This window comes from Diorhabda sublineata, chromosome 2 (genome assembly GCF_026230105.1).
Source record: "Diorhabda sublineata isolate icDioSubl1.1 chromosome 2, icDioSubl1.1, whole genome shotgun sequence".
Taxonomy (NCBI): Eukaryota; Metazoa; Arthropoda; class Insecta; order Coleoptera; family Chrysomelidae; genus Diorhabda; species Diorhabda sublineata.
In genome coordinates, this window is record NC_079475.1 from 3,460,234 (window position 1) to 3,484,026 (window position 23,793).

General features: G+C 31.8%; 1 protein-coding gene across 1 annotated transcript in view; it reads right to left on the reverse strand.

Moving 5' to 3' along the window:
- The window catches only part of LOC130453205 (U5 small nuclear ribonucleoprotein 200 kDa helicase), a 41,910-nt gene extending 18,843 nt beyond the window's left edge, over nucleotides 1-23,067 (reverse strand). The window contains exons 1-9 of the mRNA XM_056792828.1: nucleotides 22,868-23,067; nucleotides 22,561-22,724; nucleotides 22,226-22,500; nucleotides 20,286-20,533; nucleotides 16,141-16,387; nucleotides 15,734-16,066; nucleotides 9,373-10,472; nucleotides 5,815-6,848; nucleotides 82-628 (exon numbers count right to left, since the gene is read on the reverse strand). Of these exons, the coding sequence (XP_056648806.1) occupies nucleotides 82-628; nucleotides 5,815-6,848; nucleotides 9,373-10,472; nucleotides 15,734-16,066; nucleotides 16,141-16,387; nucleotides 20,286-20,533; nucleotides 22,226-22,500; nucleotides 22,561-22,724; nucleotides 22,868-22,912 (3,993 nt within the window). The 5' untranslated portion in view covers nucleotides 22,913-23,067. The remainder of the gene's footprint in view (nucleotides 1-81; nucleotides 629-5,814; nucleotides 6,849-9,372; nucleotides 10,473-15,733; nucleotides 16,067-16,140; nucleotides 16,388-20,285; nucleotides 20,534-22,225; nucleotides 22,501-22,560; nucleotides 22,725-22,867) is intronic.
- Nucleotides 23,068-23,793: the final 726 nt, after the last annotated feature.

The following is a 23,793-nucleotide window of genomic DNA, read 5'->3' on the forward strand; positions in this document are numbered from 1 at the left end:
GAAATAAATAATAGAGATTATTTTTTAATTTACACTACAATATTGATAAATGTAAATAAGAAAGCTTCCCAAAAAATTTACCTGTGTTTGTACTGGATTAAATTGTGGAAACTTTTCCGAATATAGCGATTCATATTGTTCATTTCTGAGAGCAGTAATCGGCAGAGGTTGCAAATCTAACAATTCTGTAGGCGGAAAATTCTTTTCAGGTAGAATTAAATGTCTGAAAGATACTGGCAATTGAGTCTCTGCGCCGATCCATCGATCAGAGACGATCCTAAGGAAATATTGAGGAGGTAGTGGTTCAAAAATGGGAACAAAGAACTTCACAGAATGTTCATCTTGAGAATATTTAGATTTCAGTAAAAAATATTCGTGATGTAATATGACTTCCGAGTCAACGTCTTCCACCAATATCCAAAAAGCCTCAGAAGCTCCATGTAATTTTTCTTCCCATTGAAAATCTGGGGTAATAGTGAGTTCAACTTTCAGCATAGATCTTGTTATTGGTTGAATATGGGTGGAGAGCTCAAGTTTTGGAAATTGATGTACATATTTATGTATGGTTTTCCCCAGCTTAGGTGCACGAACTAATTCACCAATTTCATTAGGCCCCAAATCATATAACCTAAAAAAAATTACTGTTTTTACTAAATAGTTATAGAAGATATTTCAAGTAAAGGTTATTTATTACAAGTATTCGATTTTAGCTCGATGTTTTGTTGCACTCCGATACGAAAAGAAGAGAGACGAAAAACCGAGATTCAATATTGAAAAAAAATTCAGATAGACCTTCGTTGGTATAGAAACTATATTTTCACATAAATTTTTTTTGCAAATTTCGTTTGTTTATTTTTTATTAACTTTTATATAAATAAATTGAAATTTCAATGTCTTCTCAGTACGGTAATCAAAATTTTTTTAGTAATATGCGTTACACATTTAACTTCTTTATTTTAAAACAATTATTTTAATTATATATCAATTATTAAAAAATGATTTTTACAATTCAATCTTTTTTATATTCATTAAACAGTATTTTTCTACGACCGTTAAAATATTCACGTTTTTTAGTTCTGTAAGGACAACGTTTTTTTTTGTACTATTAACAGCAATCAGAAATATATTTTCTATGAGCTATAAATTCTAGTGACTATGGATCAATAGGTTGGTCGTGGAAATGACCTGATGAGACTTCTCCAGTGAGAAGGTCTCTTGCACTTTATTGTCCAGCTTAGTGGTTACGGTTTCTTTCTTGTACTGTCTCTTGTATTGACGTACTATAGTGCATTGACAAGTGATCGAAGGATTTTACATTGTTCTGAGAACAATACGATTTGCTGGCACATTGCGTAGGACCAGATGGGTATGATGGCTGCCTTATATAATAAGATTTTATTTTGTAATGAGACTGACGATCTTCTTCTTCCGAGTAGCCAATATGGTTCTCGAAACTTTAGGTTGATTTGATTTCGTTTCTTAGCTAGTTCCCTCCAATTGAGTTTAGAGTCAAAGTGTAATGTAAATGTTATGTGCTGGAATTTGTTTTCGTTCATTTTTAGTCTCCATCTTTCGAGCCATTATTCGATCTGGAATAAGTGGTGTAGGAGATTGGCAGAAGCTATATCGGATCCTCATGTATAGCCAGTATCCTGTGTCATCAGCAAATGTGCCTGTTAGTTTGAGGTTGTAATGTCAGAAGTATATATCAGGTACAGTACTGACACCAGGACGCTACCTTGTGGAACTCCAGCTTTAATAGGTTGAAATTCCGAGGTCTCATCACTAACTTTTGTTCCGAAGGTTCTGTTTGATAGATATGACTGAAGCAGAGTGAAATATGAATCGGGTAGACAGAGTTTGATTTTATTTAACAGACCTACATGCCAGTCTTAATCGAAAGCCTGGCTAAAATCCAGGAAGGCTGCGGAACAGTATTTTTTTTTTTTCGTCTATACCTGTATTGATGGCATGCACTATTCAATGACACTGTTGAACTGTAGAATGTTTGTGGTGGAATCCAAATTGGTGATCTGAAATCACATTTGGGATAGGGTCTTAACGCTGTAATACCAACATTTCTAAGACCTCAGATAATGTTGATAGCATGCTGATTGGTCTGTATGATGTGACGTCCTGTGGCTGCTTCCCTGGTTTTGGAATGAGGATAATTTCAGATTTTTTTAGTTCCTTGGGCTAGTAGTGTAATCTGAATATGGCAATAAATAAATATGTTAACATTACTAAAGCTTTAGTGGGTAGTTCCTTTAGCATTATCGGAGTTATCATATATGTCTGATGTCCTTTTATTTTTTAAGGATTTAATTTTTTCTTTTATTTCTTTCGGGTTTGTGAATTTTATTGATGTTTGGCTCTCATCTGGATTGTTGAGTGGAGTATTAAATAGATTGTTATGTATAAGGAAGTCATTGTTTGGAGTGAAAACTTTTTTTAAATGTTGAACAAACAGGTCGGCTTTTTCTTTACTGCTTCTAGCTCAAGTGTTTGTTTGGCCATTTTTAGAGGTGTTAGTTTATTGGCTTTCTTGAGTATTTGATTGGTTTCTAGATGGTGTAATCTTACCGATTAAAGTTTGTTGAGGATTGGGAGTAGCTATTATCTTGCCTCTTTAATTTTTATATTGAGTACATTACTTGTATGATTGAACTCTCTTTATAATTTGGGATATGACTTCGCTTTTATGTAAGGAACGCATCAATTATCCCGGAAACGGCTTGTATAATTTTTATAAATTTTTGTACGCAAGGGTCTTGTGATACGGCCGGCCGGTATTATGGTGATACTACAATAACAAATTTTACGTTTCAATAAATTATTATTGTTGAAATTTATTGAAAGTCACAATGGATCGTTTTTGTAGTAATGGGAACGTAAATCGTCATAATTGTTGATGCTGGTCACGTAACAATCCTCTTTGAATGCGTGAATCCCATACCAAATATCCCGAAAACCTGACTGTATGGGCTGGAATGATAGGCGACAAAATAATTGGTCCCTTTTACATTGAGGGTAACTTAAATGGTCCAGCGTATTTACATTTCTCGGAAAATAGTGTTATAGTTGAGTTGGCCTCGTATTTCCAAAAACAAGTAAGTATTTTCAATTACATTAAAAAAATTTCATTATTAGAAATTTTCTGACAATAACTATATCTCAAACGACAATATTTTGCTACAACAAGATGGTGCCCCACCTCCCTATGAGTATGTTGTTGAAGCAATACCTAAATAATGCGTTTCTGAGAAGAGGGATTGGAAGACGTGGTTTTATCGAATGGCCCCCGCGACCACCCGATATGAAACCTTTAGACTATTTCCTGTGGGGCCACTTAAAAAACATCGTTTATAAAACAAAACCTGCTAATATTCAGGAATTAAAAGATAGGATTACCACTGAGATAAGAAGAATTGAGCAGTCGATGAATTTGAAAATGTATTGCAAAAGGACAACATTTTGAGCATCTTCGCCTTTACTGTATGTTTTCTAAAATTCGTAATTTTTCTACTTCGCAAATGTGGATCCACTTCTAATATGACACAATCATTTAGATATTTATCTTTAGTTGTTATAGGTTTTCTGCGCCATGATTTGGACAAATATTTTACTGCACCAGCTTCGTTATACTTTTTACTAACTCACTGACATTAGATCTTGTTACGAAATTTGTATTAGCACATAAATTATTAAAGAATATTGAAATTAAACGAGTTTATTCAATCGTAGCCATCTAAATGTATAATATTTATTGTAACTTTGATGGAGATACTGTAAATGTAGCTATAACTCCGAAATTATGACATTTAGGTATAGAGAATATTACATGAAAAATAATCAGTATTTCTTAAGGATTTCGGAAAACGAAAAATATACAGGGTTGATCCATTTTAAATAACAAGATTCATTAATAACCTTCATTATACACTCGTGAATAATATACTGCTTTACTAGGAAGGTAGTTGATGAATCAAGTTTCCCAACTTAGGGGTTTTCCCCCCAAATTTAGGAGGAAAAGATGTGGGATGGGATGTTTTTAAAGGTATTATATTTTCAGGAATTTTGTAAAGAATAAGTTGAATAAAATAATATTGATTGAAATATGATTTCAACCATCCACAAAAATTATTTAATGTCAATATGTATGATTTTAAAAACTCAGAATCCCAGGAAAATTATTTATTACTTTAGAATTTAAAAAAATTATGAAATTATTTAGTGTTTGTTTGAAATTTTTTATTTGTTTAATGATATTTTATTATTTTTAATGTTATTTATTAAAAAATATTTAATTATTTATTTTATAAATAATTGAATATTTTTTTATAAATAATTTATTTTATCAATTACTTTATTAATAATTAAATATTTTTGGGGGAATTTCTAGTAATTTTGGGTTTTTGATTGAGGTTTGAGGGAGATGAATCTTTGAGAGTTGGGAACACTGTGATAAATTGTATTCACTTATAGAGTGTGAAAATGAGTGAAAATGTTGCATTTACAGTAAAAATACACATGAATGGATATTTTTTACCTATACAATATAAAAATAAAATTTGTTTATAGTAAAATAATTGTGGTAATTATTTAACTAATTTAACTGAATAAACGGTGAAAAAAATATGACAACTTATTATGATTTATAAACATTAAAGTAAAAAATAGAATAAGGTTATGTAGAGGAGCCAATGCGGATATTATAAGGTTATTGTCACACACTAGCACAAAAATAAAACAAATATATGACATCAGAATGAAGCAAAAAAAAATTAAAATAACATAAGGGAAAAGAAAGAATATACAAATCAAATGAAAATCTCAATTAATAATGTGACCAAAATGAGAAACTCGAAGAATAGAAAAAAATAGTAGTGATTGAATAAATAATGAAATATAGAAACACCACAGTAATAAAATTTACATTTTATGATAAACACACTGTAAAATACGGTGTGTGATTGCAGTGATTCGCCGTTTGAGAAAACAAAATACTTTATCCAACTTAACGTTGATTTATATGTAACTAAACAATACGGTATGAAATACGGTTATGTATGAAAGAAAAAGAACATAATGTCTCTTCCCACGCGTGTTCGTTCTCGACGCATTTTTTTCTTCTACCATCTCACGAGTGTCTACAGAGATTTTTCAGTGGCATTGAAATCATACGTCGCCTACTATTAAGCAACCAAGAGTGGACTGTATTTGTATAAACTACGAGGGCAAATCACTAAGTACGGACACACACTATTTACTACCACTATATCAAAACTCACAATTACACTGTCTGATGCGTGTTTTTATAACAAATTCATCATCCTAAGCCAATTTACAGATTTATCATCTTCAGAAACTAAATGTGAACTTTTTGGTTTACTTTTGAATCTTCTATAACTTGAATAGTGTATTCAGAATGAATAATAAATAACACCAATAGTTCCCTAAATTCCATCTTAATAGTATAATTAATAGTATTTGATGAACGAAATACAACAAACGAAAATGGGAAAGGTGATGGGGTATTATTAAGAGATATAAATGTAAAAGCATAGAATAAAAGTTGAAATTATGAAGTTCATATAATGAATTAAATGCGTAGTACATTCAATACTGGCAATTGAAATATGATTGCTCGAAGAATGTGAAGTGGAACAAATAATCATTATGTGTACTAAAATGAAGGAGAAATATTTATTGGATAATGTGAAAAATATATACCGTTTAGTGAGATATGGCAGAATATTAGACTATCAATTCATCAAATACTCATATTTCAAATATTAAAAGTTGAAAACTTACCTTTCCCACGGAAAATTTTTCTTCTCAATTTTTTTGACAATCTCTTCTGGCATCTTTCTAAACTGTCTTAACGGTGACATCGACTGCCACATCCTTTTATCGACCATTTTGCATAACGCTAAAGACTTATCGGCCAATTGAGCCCATCCTCTATGTAATACTATCTCGAATATTGCTCTCATTAATCTTGAAGCAGATTGAGTTACATAAACCATATCCGACATTAAAGCGAAACCTTCTAGTTTTAGTTGAGAGATGTAAGCTTGAAGTAGAATGTTTACCTTTGCACTAGGTTCTTCTATGCCTTCTTTTATTGGAATTGGCACTCGTTCCATCAGTTTTTGCAATTCGAGTTTTTCTTCTTCTCTTACTGTCAAATTTTTAAATTCCCCAGAGAGAGAGAATACTCTAAACAGTTCTATTTCACTAAGCATAGGTTTTAATAGTTGATTGTAAGTTTGCATAGTATCATGAGTACAATAATAATGCGAAGCTATTCTTCCAATTTCTGTGACTTGAAATTGTCCAGTTTTCCTATCATATTTGATAAGATTACTTTTATCTAAAAGCATTGCTGCAGTGTGAATAAGATCGGCTCTGTGTTGTTCTAAAAGTTGATCGTGTTTAAGATGATCATGAGATATTCCATAAAGTGTTGGTTGTCTCAACATCCTAATGTAAAGATAAGTGTAACCTAACCATGTAACTGCATCCCTCATATTTTGTATTGTGCCTAAAACTATTTCCGCATTGAGCATATCCGGTAATTTTGAAATCATTTGCGATTCTATCGGTAGTTGTTGGTTCAATAGAGACAGGTAATATTGAAGTTCACTGTGGTTAGTTATTAGAATGCCTTCACCTTTTGTGTCATACTGTGGACGACCAGCTCTACCCAACATCTGAAGAACATCTAGAGCACCAAGTTCCACCCATCTACCTTTTTCTGGATTATAAATTTGAGTACCTTTTATTATTACAGTGTGAGCTGGTAAATTGACACCCCAGGCCAAAGTTGCTGTTGAAACTAACACCTGTAAAAAAATATTAAATAAAATGTGCCGCCCCCTAATTACTGTTAGTTGTTTTTTACAGTAAAGTGACTTTTTCAAACATTTTTTCAAAGCTAAGCAACTATCGCATCACTATAAATTAAACATTATTTTAAATGTATATTATGACCTAATGAAAATTGATCACAAAATATTCCCATTTCAATGATGAAGCCACGTTCTAACTTAACTAGAATCGGTTTTGATGTAGAGGAGCAAAATTCTGAAGACCAGTATTTAATTTCTGTCGATACCCGGGTGAGGAAGATTATTCTTGAATAAAATGCCTGTCATGACGTTGTTGTTCTGCTTGTAGAATTTAACGATTTTCCTTAGATGCTTCCGATTGTAATCGCATAGTGGAAAAATTTCTCATAATTTAAATATTACTTTTAGACACTGATTCAATAAATGGCTTGTATAATTCACTTAATTGTCGCTTGTTTGCTTTTTTGCCATTTTGCTATTTTCATGCTAATGTAGCTTGCAATACTAACGACATCCATAATATTAGAAAAAAATACGAATCTGATTCATTGTATCTCCAATTTTTGTTGTTGTTATGATCAGAACAATTTTTTGTTGTTTTTAAATAGAACACTTCTTCAAGATATTCAGATGCTAGGATGTTTACTGGAACATATTATTTTATTTTTTAAAGTAAGGTTGCACGACAGTGAATGCTTTGATAATAGTAGGGGATTTTGGGATTTACTCTAGCGGCAGAATAACATAAGGGAGGTAACGTTGGATCCGTCTCACGATATCGGAGCACTTTACAGACATCTTGGGTAGTCGAATATTATTAAACAAAAGCGTGGGACTATGGCAAAGTAAGTAAATTTCAAGCATAAAGGTATAAATTAAAATAATCTGACAATTTGACCTCGACATAAGGAAATAGGACAGTCACAAAGTTGTCAAACAACGTTATCTGGATATTCTCGACCGCGGTTAATCATTATAAATTTTTGAGGAAATTGTGTAGATCTCAACAACACACGCATATACGTCATTATTGCTTATTGGGGTTTAAAAAATTGTTAATTGACTTCAGTGCATTTTGGTTGGACAAACGAGTCTGGAAACGACTCAATCAACTATGAGTATTCTATAAGGATGTTATGTCACTTGATATTCTAGGGGATAGTCTACATTCAGGTAAAATTAAAACAAAAGATGTTTAAGCATCATATATATCATTTATTTGTTGCATATACTCAAGACGTTGATGAAAGTGATCAAAACGAACTGAGCTTTATATAGAAGATGCATACTGGAAAAATATTTTAAAATATCATTCTCTTCTCATTAGACTTTTTTTTAATTCAATATAGTATTTCATCTGTATAAAAATATATGAATAAATATATCGTATTGAGCCAATTAATTGACATTTGTGTCCAACAGTTATACTACTCCACATTATTTTCAGTTTATGGTGTCATTATAAGGACACAAAGATGAAACGTCTCCACTCTACCTCACCATGTAAATATTGTAAGAAACCTATGGGGAGGTGACTGTATTTTATACTTTTTCAAAAATATGTATACCGTCACCAGTGAAAGGACATACATTACAACGTTTTTCTTTTTTTGACATTTAATCTTCATAATCCAATTGTTTCTTGAGTAAATTTATATTCAATTTTTTTGGCTACCTAATTATAAAGGTAGAATAACTAAAAAAATATTCCTTTATATTATGCGGCTCAATCTTTTACTACTCTTTATTCTCGGCTATTTGTCGATTTGACAATGTAAATTTGACAATTCAATGGATGTGAATTTTCTACGTTGGATATCCAGTACAATTTAATTACCTACTTTGTTAACGATTGTATACACTGAGTGAATTTAGTTTTCCCTCTGTATGAGTTTCTCATCAACTGACAAACACTCTTGTTTTGTAAATTGCTGATAAATTGGTATTCAACATTGGCTATTTTTCCACAATTGCAATTTTTCTGTATTTTGTTCAAGGAAGAGAAAATAAACTACATAAAATGTTTTTAAGAGAAGAACTATACATCTCTCCTTGATACTAGATCAGAAAGTTTACATATATTCATATAGTGAAAAGTTTAGTGTGACAAACATATTGTATGAATAATCATAACCTAAATATATAAATAAAATATTAAAATTCAAATTGAGAATAAAATTTGTCGAATATAACTTTTGATAACATTAATTCCTTTTATGTTGATAACCACCTAAACAGAAAAGAATTACTTCACCTAATGTCATCTGCGTGTAACATCTATCTACAAAATAGGTCAATTCAACATCATCATATCTGATGAAAATATTTTTCAATACCTCAGCATAAACACATTGCAAAAACAATATACAATATCAAATATGATTAAGTACTGACAATAATTGGAGTATATGCAACCGTCAAGAGTTTTGATTATAATATTTTTTTCATTTCAAGATATGTTGTACAACATTTATAAATATTTATAAACAAAAATTAAAGCGATTGATTACAAACTTACTTGTATGTGCCTATCTGCAAATAAATCTTCAACTAAAGTCCTATCCACTCTAGTCATACCAGCATGATGTATAGCAAAACCGTATGGCAATAAATCCTTCAATTCTTGATTCTTCACTTGTTCAGCTTCGGTTCTCAAAACTTCCATAGAAGCAGATCCTTCTCGTAAAAACTGACCCAAAGTATCTTTTTCCAAGCACATATCCCGTATTGCTCTGGCAGTTTTCCCAGTTTCTTTTCTCGAATGAACAAATATTAACACTTGATTTCTACCAGCATGCTCCATTGTTTTCTCATACACAATTTCATTCATAACCTGGAATCTTTTGAGAGCTTTTTTTTCTGTAACACCAATGTATTGTTGTTCTAAAGCTACCGGTCTGTAGCTGTTATCAAAGTGGAATAAACCAGTATCATGTTTTACTCTTAAAAAAGCAGCTACATCTTGGTAATTCGGAAGGGTAGCTGACAAGCCTACTAGCCTAACATCTTCTTGTGTTGATTCAATCATACGAATTGTTCTGGCTACTAAAGCTTCCAGTACTGGTCCTCTTTCATCATGAAGCAAATGAATTTCATCAATGATAATTAGTCTAACCAGAGATGTAAACGTTTTTTCACCTCCTTTTCTAGTAATAATATCCCATTTTTCTGGGGTACATACTATAATTTGAGTACCTTGAATCTGTTCTCTAGTCAACTGATGATCTCCAGTTAATTCAGAAACTGTTATATTGTAACTACTCAATCTCTTTCCAAAGCTACCAACCATTTCTTGTACTAAAGATCTCATCGGAGCTACGTAAATAATTTTAAAATCATCTACATTAATCGTACCATCAGTATTTATATGTTTACCAATCTCTCGCATCATACAAAGTAGAGCCACATTAGTTTTACCTGCCCCCGTAGGCGCACACAGTAGTAAGTTTTCGTCAGATTCCAAAGCAGACTTGCATAACCTACTTTGTATTCTATTTAGGGATTTAAAGCCATCAAAAACCGGCTGAACGTATTTGGGTAGTTGATCTATTGTAACCAATTTTTCATTTTCACTAAATGGTTTGGGTTTCAGTGCAGGGACATGAACTTCTTCATAACCTGAAAATAATAAATGAAATGAAATTATTTCATCTTAGGGTAGCTACATTTATATTTCAAGATACTCTACGATATTAGAAAATCTTTTGAGAAACTTATGAATATCAATCTAAAATCGCTACACTGGATTCCCTTTTTGAGTACCACAGTTTTTTGTAAAATCAAAATTCATCAGGTTCAAAAAATAGCGGAGAATTGTAAGAAGAGTCCAAAAAATGAGAATATTCAACTGATATTCTATTGAAATGAAAAGAAAAAAATTATTCAACCATACATTAGGTGATCTGGGAACCCAGTTGATCGAAGAAATAATTGTTTTAAAGAACAGTTGTAATATTAGAATTAGTAATGTGAAATGGTTACATTAGTGATCAATATATTTTTCGTTGTATGGAAACTAAAAAAAAACGCACATTAATTAATTTGCAATCTGTAATTTTGACTATTATTGGTACTGGTCATAAGTTGTAAATAAATGAGTAATAACAATGATTACTTATATAGTAACGCAATAAAAACGTTATTTTCCAAATAATTTTTAACCTCCATAGATTGTGATTGTGTTTTTTTAATCGTTTTGGTTTTTATTGATTATATAAAAAAGCATCAGTAGTTTTATATTATCCTTTGATTTTGATAATTTTCATATCTATCATATCTACTGTTGGATAATAAAGGAATTTTGAGTAAGACTACTGCTGTCATTAAAAAATAAAGTGGAAGTATAACACACTTCAACTAGGGTGAATGTTAGTTGGTTTAGCTATAATAATACTTCTTTCTTGTTCATTTCGCAAAAAAAAATATTTAATCAACCCTTTGTGTTATTATGTAATCGGTATATACTTTTCCCACCGGTTAAAATAATAAAGAGAACCTTTAAAAAATTATGCAGCATTGCCGCACTTAGGTATTTGAAATATTTTAAATCCAATTGTTTTGGGTGTCAAGAACTGTTTTATTTTTTAGTTAATAAAGTTATTATGTTTATTATTTTGCTTGTTTTCAATTTGATGAAATAATTTACTTAATAAATCCGTTATTTACATCAACTATTCTGTTTGAAAGATTCAGTTTTCAATTAAAATTAATATATCTTAAATAGTATGATAAAACAAATCAACAAATTCTGCAGATAAAGGTATTGTCACTTTCATAACCACTAGGTTCCTCTTCTATTGGAAGTTTGCATAGTCTTGCAAAAGAACGGCGCCCTATTTTATTTATTTCGTCTTTCAAAAGTGCTAGTGAATTAGTCAAGGAGCCTTGGTTGGATACCCACTTTGTACGTGATAGCAGTTCCGAAATGTATCCCTTAGACCAGTGGTGCTCAAACGGTCGAATAATGCTGAGTGGCTTGATACATCGAGTTTATTTACAATAAGAGAATATGTGGAGACTCCTAAAGAGAAAAAAAGGTCGCCCAGAAATTCCATTTAAATCTAGTTCCGAGTGAAGGAAACGACTAAAAACAAAACAGTTGAGAGAGTCTACATCAGGGGTGCTCAAACGGTCGATCGCGATCGACCAGTTGATCGCGAGTGCTTTTTGAGTAGATCTCGAGAAGAAAAAAATTTTTAATAAGTAGGTAGAAAACTAAACTACAAAAATGTATTACGTAATAAAATAACACTGCTTGCGACAAAAGGCGACTTTATCAAAGGAACGCGCGGCACTTGTCAAAGAAAAGCAGCGTTGTTTCTAGACTAGACTGTACTGTCTAGTTTCAGGCGGCGCGTTTGACGGGAACATTCGAGACTTTCTTTCACGCCGATATAAATGTTGCGCCCGCATGAATTGGAGTCATTCTACAAAGTTTATTATTAAATAGTGGAAAATGAGTGCAGTGAAGAAATCTAAAACGTATCATTTTAATAAGGATTGGGAGGAAGAATTTTTCTTTTGTATGGTGAAGGATAAGTGCATATGTGTTATTTGTCGTGCGTCAGTTGCAATACCTAAGCGTGAAAACTTAGAGAGGCATCATAAAACGGTTCATGAAAACTTTCAAAAGGATTTTCCGCCACAGAGTGAATTAAGAAAACGAAAAGTAAGTGATTTTATATCTTGTTTGAAAAAAGAACAAACCATGTTCACAAGACCAGCCAAACAATCAAAAGCTGCTACGATCGCGTCATTTAAAATATCTCATATATTGGCGAAACACAAGAAACCATTCGAAGATGGATCGGTGGTGAAGGAAGCATTTATTGGAGCGGGTGAGACTTTATTTGGAGATTTTAAAAATAAAACAGAAATCATGTCTGCTATTAGAGAACTTCAGTTATCTCGTCCGACTGTCACAAGGCGTATTGAAGTCATGAGTCAGGACATCGCAGATAAACTAAAACATGATATCATGGAATGTACATACTTTTCTTTACAGTTCGACGAATCCACCGATATGACAGACACTGCCCAGCTGTGTATTTTTATTCGGATGGTATTCAATGACGTGTCGGCTAAGGAAGAATTTTTGACAATCATTCCTCTGAAGGGGAAGACCCGAGGCGAAGATATATATGAAGTTTTCTTTAATTTTGTAAAAAACTACGAGCTACCAATATATAAATTAGTGTGTATTACAACCGATGGAGCATCAGCAATGACTGGAAACAAAAACGGTTTTGTGGCATTGTGTCGAGCTAATGAAGAATTCCCTTCATTTTTTTCATTCCATTGCATTATACATCAATAAGTTTTGTGTTCCAAAGTTTTAAACACGGAGGAAATTATGGGCATTGCAACAAAAATTGTGAATTCCATCCGTGCACATAGCTTGCAACGGCGGCTCTTTCAGTTGCAGTTGGAAGATAGGGAGTCAGCTGAACACACTGATTTAGTTCTTCACACAGACGTCAGGTGGTTGAGTCGCGAAAAAGTTCCTACAAAGGTTTCAAGAATTATTGCCCGAAATAACAGCTTTTCTAGACGAAAGAGGTGATGACACTCAGATTTTGAAAAACGAAAAATGGCTGACTGATTTGGCATTTTTGACTGACATCGACTAACTGACGATCATATGTCATCATGCTTGTGATTAGCACTCAGTGGTTACGTACCATCTTATGAAAAGTATGCTGAGGACATGCAGTGCCACGCTTCAACATCCAAAGCCACTCTTTAGTTAGGTTTAACACCATATGTAACTCTTTTGTTTTGTTACAACCAATAAACTCGCAATTTTGAATAACTATGAGTTTTTTCATTGATATTGTAGAGAAGAACCTAACTAAACCTAACCCAAACCTTGACTAAAATAATGTACCTATATTGTGCAGAAAGCTAATATCTATATATGCTACGGTACACCCTACCTAGGTACGACAACCTTGCATCACACATACTTACAGCCTCTCAGAGTCGATCGTAAGTATTCTAAAAATATTGAGGTAGATCGCCAGCAGTTCAAGTTTGAGCACCCCCGCCTTAGACCATTGAGCCCAAAATGACTTCTGCAGTCGTTGGACATATTGAAATCTGGATAACAAATTCTGCTGTGATTTCGTCATGTCTGGATCGGGTAGTGAAGTAAGTGATCGTCCAATAGGGTGAGGAGGAAAGAGGCGTGAATTTAAAATGCTCTCAATTTCCGTCAAAACAGTACACAGTTTTTCGAATGTATATATTGTATCACACAACATCCTTATTCAATTTGTTCTTGATTCTTAGGTGCTTTGAATAGTTTGCCTATCAAGATGTGTTCTTGATTCTTGAATAATTTCATGAAGTATCGACGATGATTGGTTTGGGCTACTGTATTGCCACTGGCTCGAATTTTCAATGGATATTTGCACTTGTTCAATAGTCTATCATAATTAAATAGTAATTGCACTTTATTTACTTTATTTTCTACTAAATCCGTTTCCAAGGACCATTTTATGTTATTGTGTTATCGTTATATAGTTTTCTCGCGGGATAATAAAAAGAACCTTGTTGCAAAGTGTACTCTTTACTTCTTGACGGTTGACACTAATGCATCGTTGTCCGATGGCCAAAAATTATACGAAACACTTTGAAATATTTTAGGCTTCAAGAAATGTGTTATTTTTGATTAATAAAATTATTAAGTTTATGATTTTGTTTGTTTTTAATTTGATGGAATAATTTATTGAGTAAATTCATTATTTGTATCGATTATTTTGTTTTTAAATTTCAAGATTGTTTTCAACTTAGATTATTGTTTTTTACAGTTGCATTAGAAAGTTTATGTACTAACCTTTTATAGATAAAATGAATTTTGTTGATTTCTATATGTTAGAACATAGCCTTTGGATAAAGAAATTCTAAATTGATAGTGGTAAAAGGACAATGGCATAAGTGTCAAGAAATAAATAGAAAAAAGAAGAGGAGTAGAAAACATATGTCAACTAATTGGTAATTGAGAAAGTAAATGAGGAAAATCTGTGGAATATTGAAGAAGGCATTTTTAAAAGTTGTTAAATAAAGGTGAGGGGGAGAATTAATATAAAAAAGAGATTGGTAGCGTCTAAATTGGAATTTCTGGAACCGTTGGCGATATTCATTCAACCGTTTGCACCACCACTACACCAACACTCACAATTACACTGACTGACGCACGTTTCGATAATCAAGTTATCGTCTTCAGAGACTGAAGGTAAACTAAAGTGTATTGACATGACTTAGCTGTTTTATACTAAATTTTCCCACCAATAAACCTTCTCCCGCGAAAATTAAATCCAGTGGAAAAACGTCCAGTTAGCTGTGGTGGTTGTACGGTAAGTATATTGGGCAAACTAAAAGATTAATGATGTAACATTGTTAAAAAATGTATCCAATAATAAATTGTTGGATGGTTTTGAAAGCATTGAAATTGCTAAATATAAGCGTAGCTTAAATAGAGATAGAGGGCCATTCAATAGCTTAATGGTCAAGGAATAAATAATAAAATAAAATCACAATGAGTAATAAAATTATAGGTAATAGTAATAGGTAATAATTAGTATATAAGTTCATAGCAAAAATTAAACCAGTATGCAGCATGTCCGGAATTAAATATTATTATTAGAATAGAAATCGTTTACAGAGTAGAAGGCATTTTCCAGTAAATATGCCATCAAATTATTGCGAAATGCGGGAGCAGATGATATTAGTATAAAACAGGTAAATCAACTCATTAGGATTTAGTTTACCTTAAGTCTCTGAAGACGATAACTTGGTTATCAAAACCCACATCAGACAATGTAATTGTGAGTGTGACATTGGTAGCAGTTTCATTTCTATTTCATAGAATTAATTACCTTTGCGTTGTTTTCTGAATGAACCATCTGGTAACTGACATCTCTTGTTGGCCATGAAGTGCGAGCCCTGTGAAAAAACCAAGTCCTCAAAATCAACTACATGTCTTGAACCCGCTATTTGAGTAGTACCCAAATCTGTATCATCCATCTCATTTTTACTTCTGCGATTATGGGAAATAGATTCGCTATTTTCGTCGTCGTCATCATCATCCCCTCGTCCCGTTTCGAGAAGTTTTAATACGCGTTTTAAGGATTGATCATCTGACATTCTATCTTTAATCCTTTGTCGTTCAGACTCGCTTTGAGATTTTGCCAATAATGTACAATACAAAACTACAATCAAATAAGTTTATTATTAAATAATGATAGTCAAAGAAAATAGTGAAAAATGGAATACTTTTACTTACTCATTTGTCTGTGCTTTTTGAGTTGTTTAATAAAATCGAAGCAATCATAACCTAATAATAATACCAATTGATTTTCACATTCTCTTTCGTCGCCAGCATCTCTAAGAACATTCAAAACTTCTCCAGCTTTAGCTTGAGATATCATTGCATCATCATATATCTTTGACAATTTTCTTTGCAGCCAATAAGCGTCAATATCTAGAGGATGTAAAGATTTTTCCTTTTTGGATTCTTCAACGCCTCCCAACTACAAAAATTTTAAGTGAAATATTAAATTCATATACTCAAAAAACAACTCCAGATGACATGAAACATAATTATATTGCGACGAATATTGAATTACATATCGTTCAAAGAACGTGACGTCCATCGACTTTTTGGTCGATATAAGCATATAGTGAATATACTGAAAAATGTTGATTTATCATTTGAACTTCAAATATAGCATTGTCATTTTGTAGGTTGTTTTTTGAATCAGATCAATTAAATATTTCATAGAAAATTTGTAATACCACGATTCTTGGTTAGGGAGCCGTTCATAAAATACGTTCGCACTTAAGGGAGGGAGGGCTCTTGCTGAGTGTGATAAAGGGACGGGGGGTGTATGACAATGTGACGTTTGCTGTTCATTAAAGTATTTTTTTTGACTGTTTTTATTTTTAAATTTTCATCATGACAAAAAGTCATTTATTTTCTATTTTATAGTAAATATATCGACTTTCAAACGTATCCAGTTTTGTTACTAAAAATTGCAACTCAATATATTTATTTTTGTTTATTTTTCGACATGAGCGCTGGCTTGGCTCTAGCGGCATTGCGATCGGTCACAATTGGTTTCTTTGTTTTTCCGATACTTGTAAGAGTAACGTTTCCACGCACTCTGCGCTCTCACCGTAGTAACATATGAAAGTACTGTTTCTCATGGTTTTATTATTATATAATTTCTTCATTCGTCATTTAGTGGTGAACTAATTCGGACGCTTTTTTCATATTTCTTAATTTAATACTTTTCATTACGTGAACTACTTCACCAAAATTTATAACTCTTGAATTCAATAGTCGAAATATTTATATATACGTATATATATATATATATATATATATATATATATATATATATATATATATATATATATATATATATATATATATATATTAGAAAAAAAATGACATCAATAAGAGGTGAACTTTATCAAAAATTATTTAACACTTATAAAAAGTGTTATCCGGATAAAAAATCAATGATCGTTCAAGAAAATGTTAACAAGATTTGGAATGATCTGAAACAAGAATACAAAAGTGATGGCAAGCAATTTGAAGTGAATATTCAAAATATCATTGAATCTTTAAATCAAAAGATAACTCTAAACAAAGCAAGAAATTTAACGTTTTTCACAAGTCAAAAACTTTTTTTTGTACCTAATTTATATATTTACTATTATCGGGGTTATATCAATATTATTCGCGGTATATATTATTTCATTATCATGAATAATTTCTATATATGTAGATTTATAGTGTAAACTAGCCTGTATAAACCTCTATTTTATTGAATCAATTTTATCAATCCATATTTATAATCAATTTTTTGTTTCTTTAGCCACAAAATACAGTCAAAGATGGGCCTCAAGCGTCAACGAGTGAAGAAGATCTTCCATCACAAAAAACAGTCTCTACTGAAAATATCTTGCCTTGTCAAGTACAAATGTGCAGTTCAAAAACAGCTACATCCGCTCATGATGAGATCAAAAAAATTCAGTGTAGCAGAAAAATTAAAAATAAGAAGCAATCCAGTTCGGTCGAGGTTAGAAGAGGATCAACCAGCTTTATTGCATGCGGCCGAGGTTAGAAAAGGATCAACCAGCTTTATTGCAAACGATCATAAAAATTGCCATCTGCTGACGAAAGACGTAGAACTGAGACAGTAAGAAGCTGTAAAAATTTAGATCAGTTACACGAGCAATTAGAAACTTTAGGTTTTCAACTGAGTAATGCTACATACTTATGACTTTTACCATGAAATTCAATTTCTCGTGAAGGAAAGAGACATGTCTCTACGGTTCCAGTGAAATTAATTCGTGCTCAAAATGACTTGAAGAAAAACATATTGATACCGAGTATTCCACAGCTTCAATTAGATATTTAGAGAGTCTTGCTTCTTTTCTTGGACCTAATGAAGTATTTTTTTTTTCTCGGGATGATAAAGCCCGAGTTCCGATCGGACTTACAGCAGCTTCAAAACAAGCACCATTATTGATGCATATGCAATATACATAAATTGATACCATCTGTATACGTGGGTATTGTTATTGAACCGAATGGTTTTGGAAATCCTTCAAAAGCTATTCGAAATGGCAAACATTCTAGTTCGACAGCCAAGACACATGCTGATGATTTCAAAAAACTTTTTGAACTGGAGTCATTTAAAAGTTTGGCCTAAAACAACATTGGATCGCCAAAACCTGTAGTAATCATTTCTGCTGATGGGGGTCCGATTACAATCGTGTGGAAAGGAAAATGGCTCCATTAAGTCATGAGTTTGCTGGCTTGATTTTGCCTTATGGGTCGCATTTAGATTCTTACGGTAAAACTGTAGATAAAGATTTGGAGAAAAAAACTTTGAATATGATGGGACAACTTTAGCTAGTGTTTGGAAGTCATTAAAAGTCGATGGTTATGATGTAGATGCAGAGTACATTGCACCAAAAGAAGATAATAGTGATGATTCACAAATATTAATTAATGATTGGTACTGTAAACATGTTCGTGAATCACAATACTTATTACAAATTTTGAAATGCTCAGACAAATAGTGCTGTGGCCAAACTAGAGGTAGTTTGAGAAGTTTACTTCCAACCGGATTTTTGCCTCCACCAATTAAATTGCAACAAACTCAAAACGGATTAAAGGTATCGCAAGTGAATTCTGAATATCTTAATTTATTTGCTCGACTTGCAGTGAAACTTCAGCCTGAAACTGAAGATTTTCAACAAATTCCTTACGATTGGTTTTGTCCGTCAATTCACGATAAATTAGCAAGCAGAACATGCAAAGAATGTAGTCTATATCACACATCTAATAAAACCCTACTACAGCATTTCAAAAATTTACATCCAAAACGAAAAAGAAAAGATGAAGTAGTTCGACGCATGCAACCAACTCGCATCACAGCTCGACGAGCTCGAGAACTATTATGCGTATTAGGAGATGAAAAATATGGCACGGAAAATGCAGAATGGATAGATGACGATAAAGTGGAGGGTAGTTTTGAAATAAATTGAAATTTACAGGGGGGGAGGGAGGGTTAGTTAGTTTGTGACGATATTTATAGGTTGGGTCACAGAAAGCGTGACAATGGGGGAGGAGGGGGTCAGAAACTGATTTTAGCGTGACATATTTTATGAACGGCCCCTTAGTTAATTTGGTGATGATGATAAATACATCAAAACGTCAAAAGTTAATCTTTCAAAAGGAGACCTAAATCTAAGGTCCAAGTCTAAATACCACAATACTTGGTGGTTTAATTGGAGTCAACTGATACTATTTATAAGATTTTCAATCCCCTATACATTGCTTTTTTCTTTTTAGAATTTCATCTACTTGATACAAAGCTTTGGAATTTCAAAATGCAAAAGCTATTGGAATCACTTAAAAATTCACTGTAAATGTGGGGTCATAATTCTCCATAAAAATCATTAATTATCATTATATTATTATTACATACTACATTACTTCATGTGTTACTTCTTTCTTATAAGTCTCCCAGAGATCAAGTTGAGTATTATAAATTTTGCTTTATATGTATCCTTTTGAAACAATTAAGTGACGTAAATCGGGTGCTGAGGAGGCTACTTGTCACGCATATTTCGTGTGTATTGTGGAATATCAATTCCTGGGTAGTTTATGCTGAATTATACTCTATAAAATAATACTTATATTCGCAATGAGTAGACATAATTTGGAACATAAAAAAGCAATTTCTAGGGAATCTAGTTTTTTTTAACATGTTTCATTTGACCTCTCATTCTCCTTTGAACAAATTTTGATGATGCCACTTCCACTTAGGCGATTATTTGTTCGAATACGTTTACTTTGACAGCTTTGTGAATATTATACATATACAATTATAGAAAAATAAATATTACATTTTCAGCATGAATAGCACTATCTTCTTTCGCTTCTTCTCCTTCTTCTTCATCAATTTCTTCACGAACTTCTCCGTGAGGATCTTCTCCATCTTCTTCCTCTGATTCTTCTTGGAATTGTACATTGATTCCATAAGTTTCATCAATATTATCTTCACCTGTAATTCCTTTAGGATCTTCATTTCCAAAGTCTGTGATTTTTTTCCCCAAATTCACTAAAAGTGCAAATCTCTCATCTGCTATTGGACCTAAAGTAAAATTTATAACAAATCAGTGAGTATAAAAAATCATCTTCAATATTCCCTATATTAACAAAGTATGTAATGGATTATATTTTGGACTTTGGACACTGTATTTGCATTCTGCATATAGGTATAAGTTAATATAGAGAGAAAGCTGAACAATCCTTACCTTTTCTTGACACTAAATGTATTAGAAATGAAGACGATAAAATTATAATCAACTAGTATAGGAAACCAATAAGATCTGGGTAATATATCAATTATATCACTCCATTAACACTAAGAACAATTTAATCAAACAGGTGAAAAATAGAGTCCTTAAAATTTCTAATGCAATATTTCATGAAAAGTACATAAAATACTTCACAAACTTTTTTATGAAAACTCATATTCTTCATATCTTTTGTAACAAATTTTATGTAATACTTGACTTCGACATTAGACCAGAAAGGAATATGAAAAGCAATACTTTTATATTATATTGTTTAAAGATTGTGGAAAATTTAGAAGCAACTGATTTTATAAATGGTAAAGATGTATGAATAAGTAAGATAGTATTATTAGAATTAGTATTAGACAGTGAGCATCGTCTGATGTCAATGATTGTCAATCAAAACAAATGGAGATATGAAGTTTTCATTGTATTTCAAAGATTTGTTGTTAATTTTTATTAATAATATATGAAGCATATGTATTTTTAAAAATAAATGTAATTAATTAATGATGATAATAATTAATATATCTTCCAGAACTTATAGATTTTCTATACCAGTTGATTAAAATCTTATTGTCTTCATTTCTAATGAATTTCATAATAAGAAAAAGTGATGAATAGTCAGCATTATCTCTTTTAATGGTAAGTATATATGAGGATTGAAACAATTGAAGTAAAATAATAAATAATAATTGTTATAGTTACAATATTTTGTCAAAATTTGAGTTAACCAAAGAGTAGGAGGTGCAGTTGGAGCATTTATTGATGCTACAATTGGTCTTGCTGATAATGTAGGTTTATGAATTTTTGGTTAACTATAGAATTTAGCAGAAATGCCATTATAGTTTGTTAATTTCTCTTTAGATTCTTTATCAATTAGTTATCTTTATAAATCTAAATATTGCTATTCCTTTGTAGTGTATTACTCTTAGTATAATATATACACACCTTCTAGATTTTGAAAAAACAAATTCACATAAGCAATTTAAATAAAAAATTCAATGACTTCAGTAACCAACTAACCTTACCTAATTTGTGAAAATTCAACTTAATTCATAACAAACCTAATATAACCTATAAAAATTTAATATCATTCATAATATAATATATAAAATTTCAATGCCATTCATCAAACCTATACAAATTCAATATCAAAATTTGACACATTTCAATTTCAAAAAACAATGTAATAACAACAAGAATTAACAAACTCCATACTTATTTCAAGTATCATTGTGTTGTATTTAAGTCTCATAAATTTAATTACTTATACAAAATTTCAATACACTATAATTTTTAATTAATATATTTAAAAAGAGTATACTTTAGTGTTTTATTGCCACATTACCACAAGTATAAAATTTATATACTTCTTTATTCCAGTGCCATTTAATTTATTTCAGCATTTGAAATATGATTATAGCTAAATAATGTAAGGAAATATGCATTTCTAAAATGTCTTAAAAAATGAGATGTTCACTTGCCTAGTAAAGCTTCAGTTTCTTTCTTTTTCTCTCTTTCTTTGAGTTTATCATTTTTCAAAACCTGCAATACTTCATCAGCTGCACCGCATAAAATATCTCTGGGTTGATCACCAAGAGCTTCTTGTAAGAAACTCAATAGAACTTCGTATGTTTGTCGTGTTTCTTGTGTTTTGGGTCTATATATTATTCCTACCATTTCATCTACACCTTCTGAAAGAAGTGTGGCACCTTTCATTCTAGCAAAATCATACTGTGCTTCATCTCGTTTTTGGCGCCTATTCAGAGATATTCAGTTGAAAATTATCATTTGTTCACTTTGTAATGAATACACTTACTTAGCTTTACGTTCTTCAGCTTTTCCTGGACGGGTTCTTTGTGCTCTATCTCCCATTTTTGTTCCTATAAGTTTTCCAACAAGGGACATAACTTCTCCAGTGGCTTCATCTCTACTACGACGTTCGATGAGTCTAACATCGGCTTGAAGCACGAGGTTTGAATTCTAGAACAATTTCATTAGTTAAAATTTGTCTATAAGTGCATTAAAAGAGCTCAAGACGTTCCACATCTTAAATTATATTCCAACGTTAAGTAACGTTTATCAATACCTATATTAATTGTAATCGGTACAACAAATTTACTTACGGCTTTATATTCATACTGAAGCTGTCTGGCCGCAGCATCTGCCATGACTGATTTTTATATTACCATAAAATTATCAAATTAAAACAATGTAATAATCATAAATTTTGAATTGTGTTCACATTCACAATACACATTATTTATCTTTCCTGACTAAAAGAAATGCTCTTAGACAGTTGCGATGTCAAACGTCATTTATGTTCATAGATAAACATATAATTATTCGATTGAGGTATGGTATTCACTTCCTATCAGTTCATGCACGAAGACTACATTAGTTATGGTTCATCTATGGGCTAGATAGCTTCCGTGAGCTAATGAAACAACAGCCAAGCATATATGTAATACTTCTATATGGACAGTTTATATAAGTGCAAGCAGTCCCAACTAAGGAGGACATAATGGCAACGATTTCTCTATCCTCCGAGGATCCAGCTCGGTTCTACGCATTCTCAAGCATACGCAGTGTCTCGAACGAGAGAGAAAATGAATATTGTCGGCGCCGTAACGTAGGGACGTTTTTTCCCATACCAACTGTTCATTTAGTAGTATAACATATATGGTTTACAACATGTATTGTATTTAGAAAAGATATTTAGAATTAAAAATAGCTTTCAAATATTCAACACTGTTTATTTACATTAAAAAAATATTTTTTTCCACATTTTCTCTGCGATTAATCGAACATTCCAAAAAATGTCAACAATCCTATTTCAAAAAGTGCCACGGTATAAACACTTTTTTAGGCAGTCTAACAGTGTTTTTCATAGTTTTTAAAGATCCGTATTGTACAGTTTTATGTTTGACAGACGTGTTTGTTTATGAAAAGTTAGACATGCCACCAACATTAAGTCTGGAAGAGAAAATTGAGATTGTGCTAATGGTGGGTGATAAATATAAAACTATAGAGGGGGGTAGAGGTAAGGAGA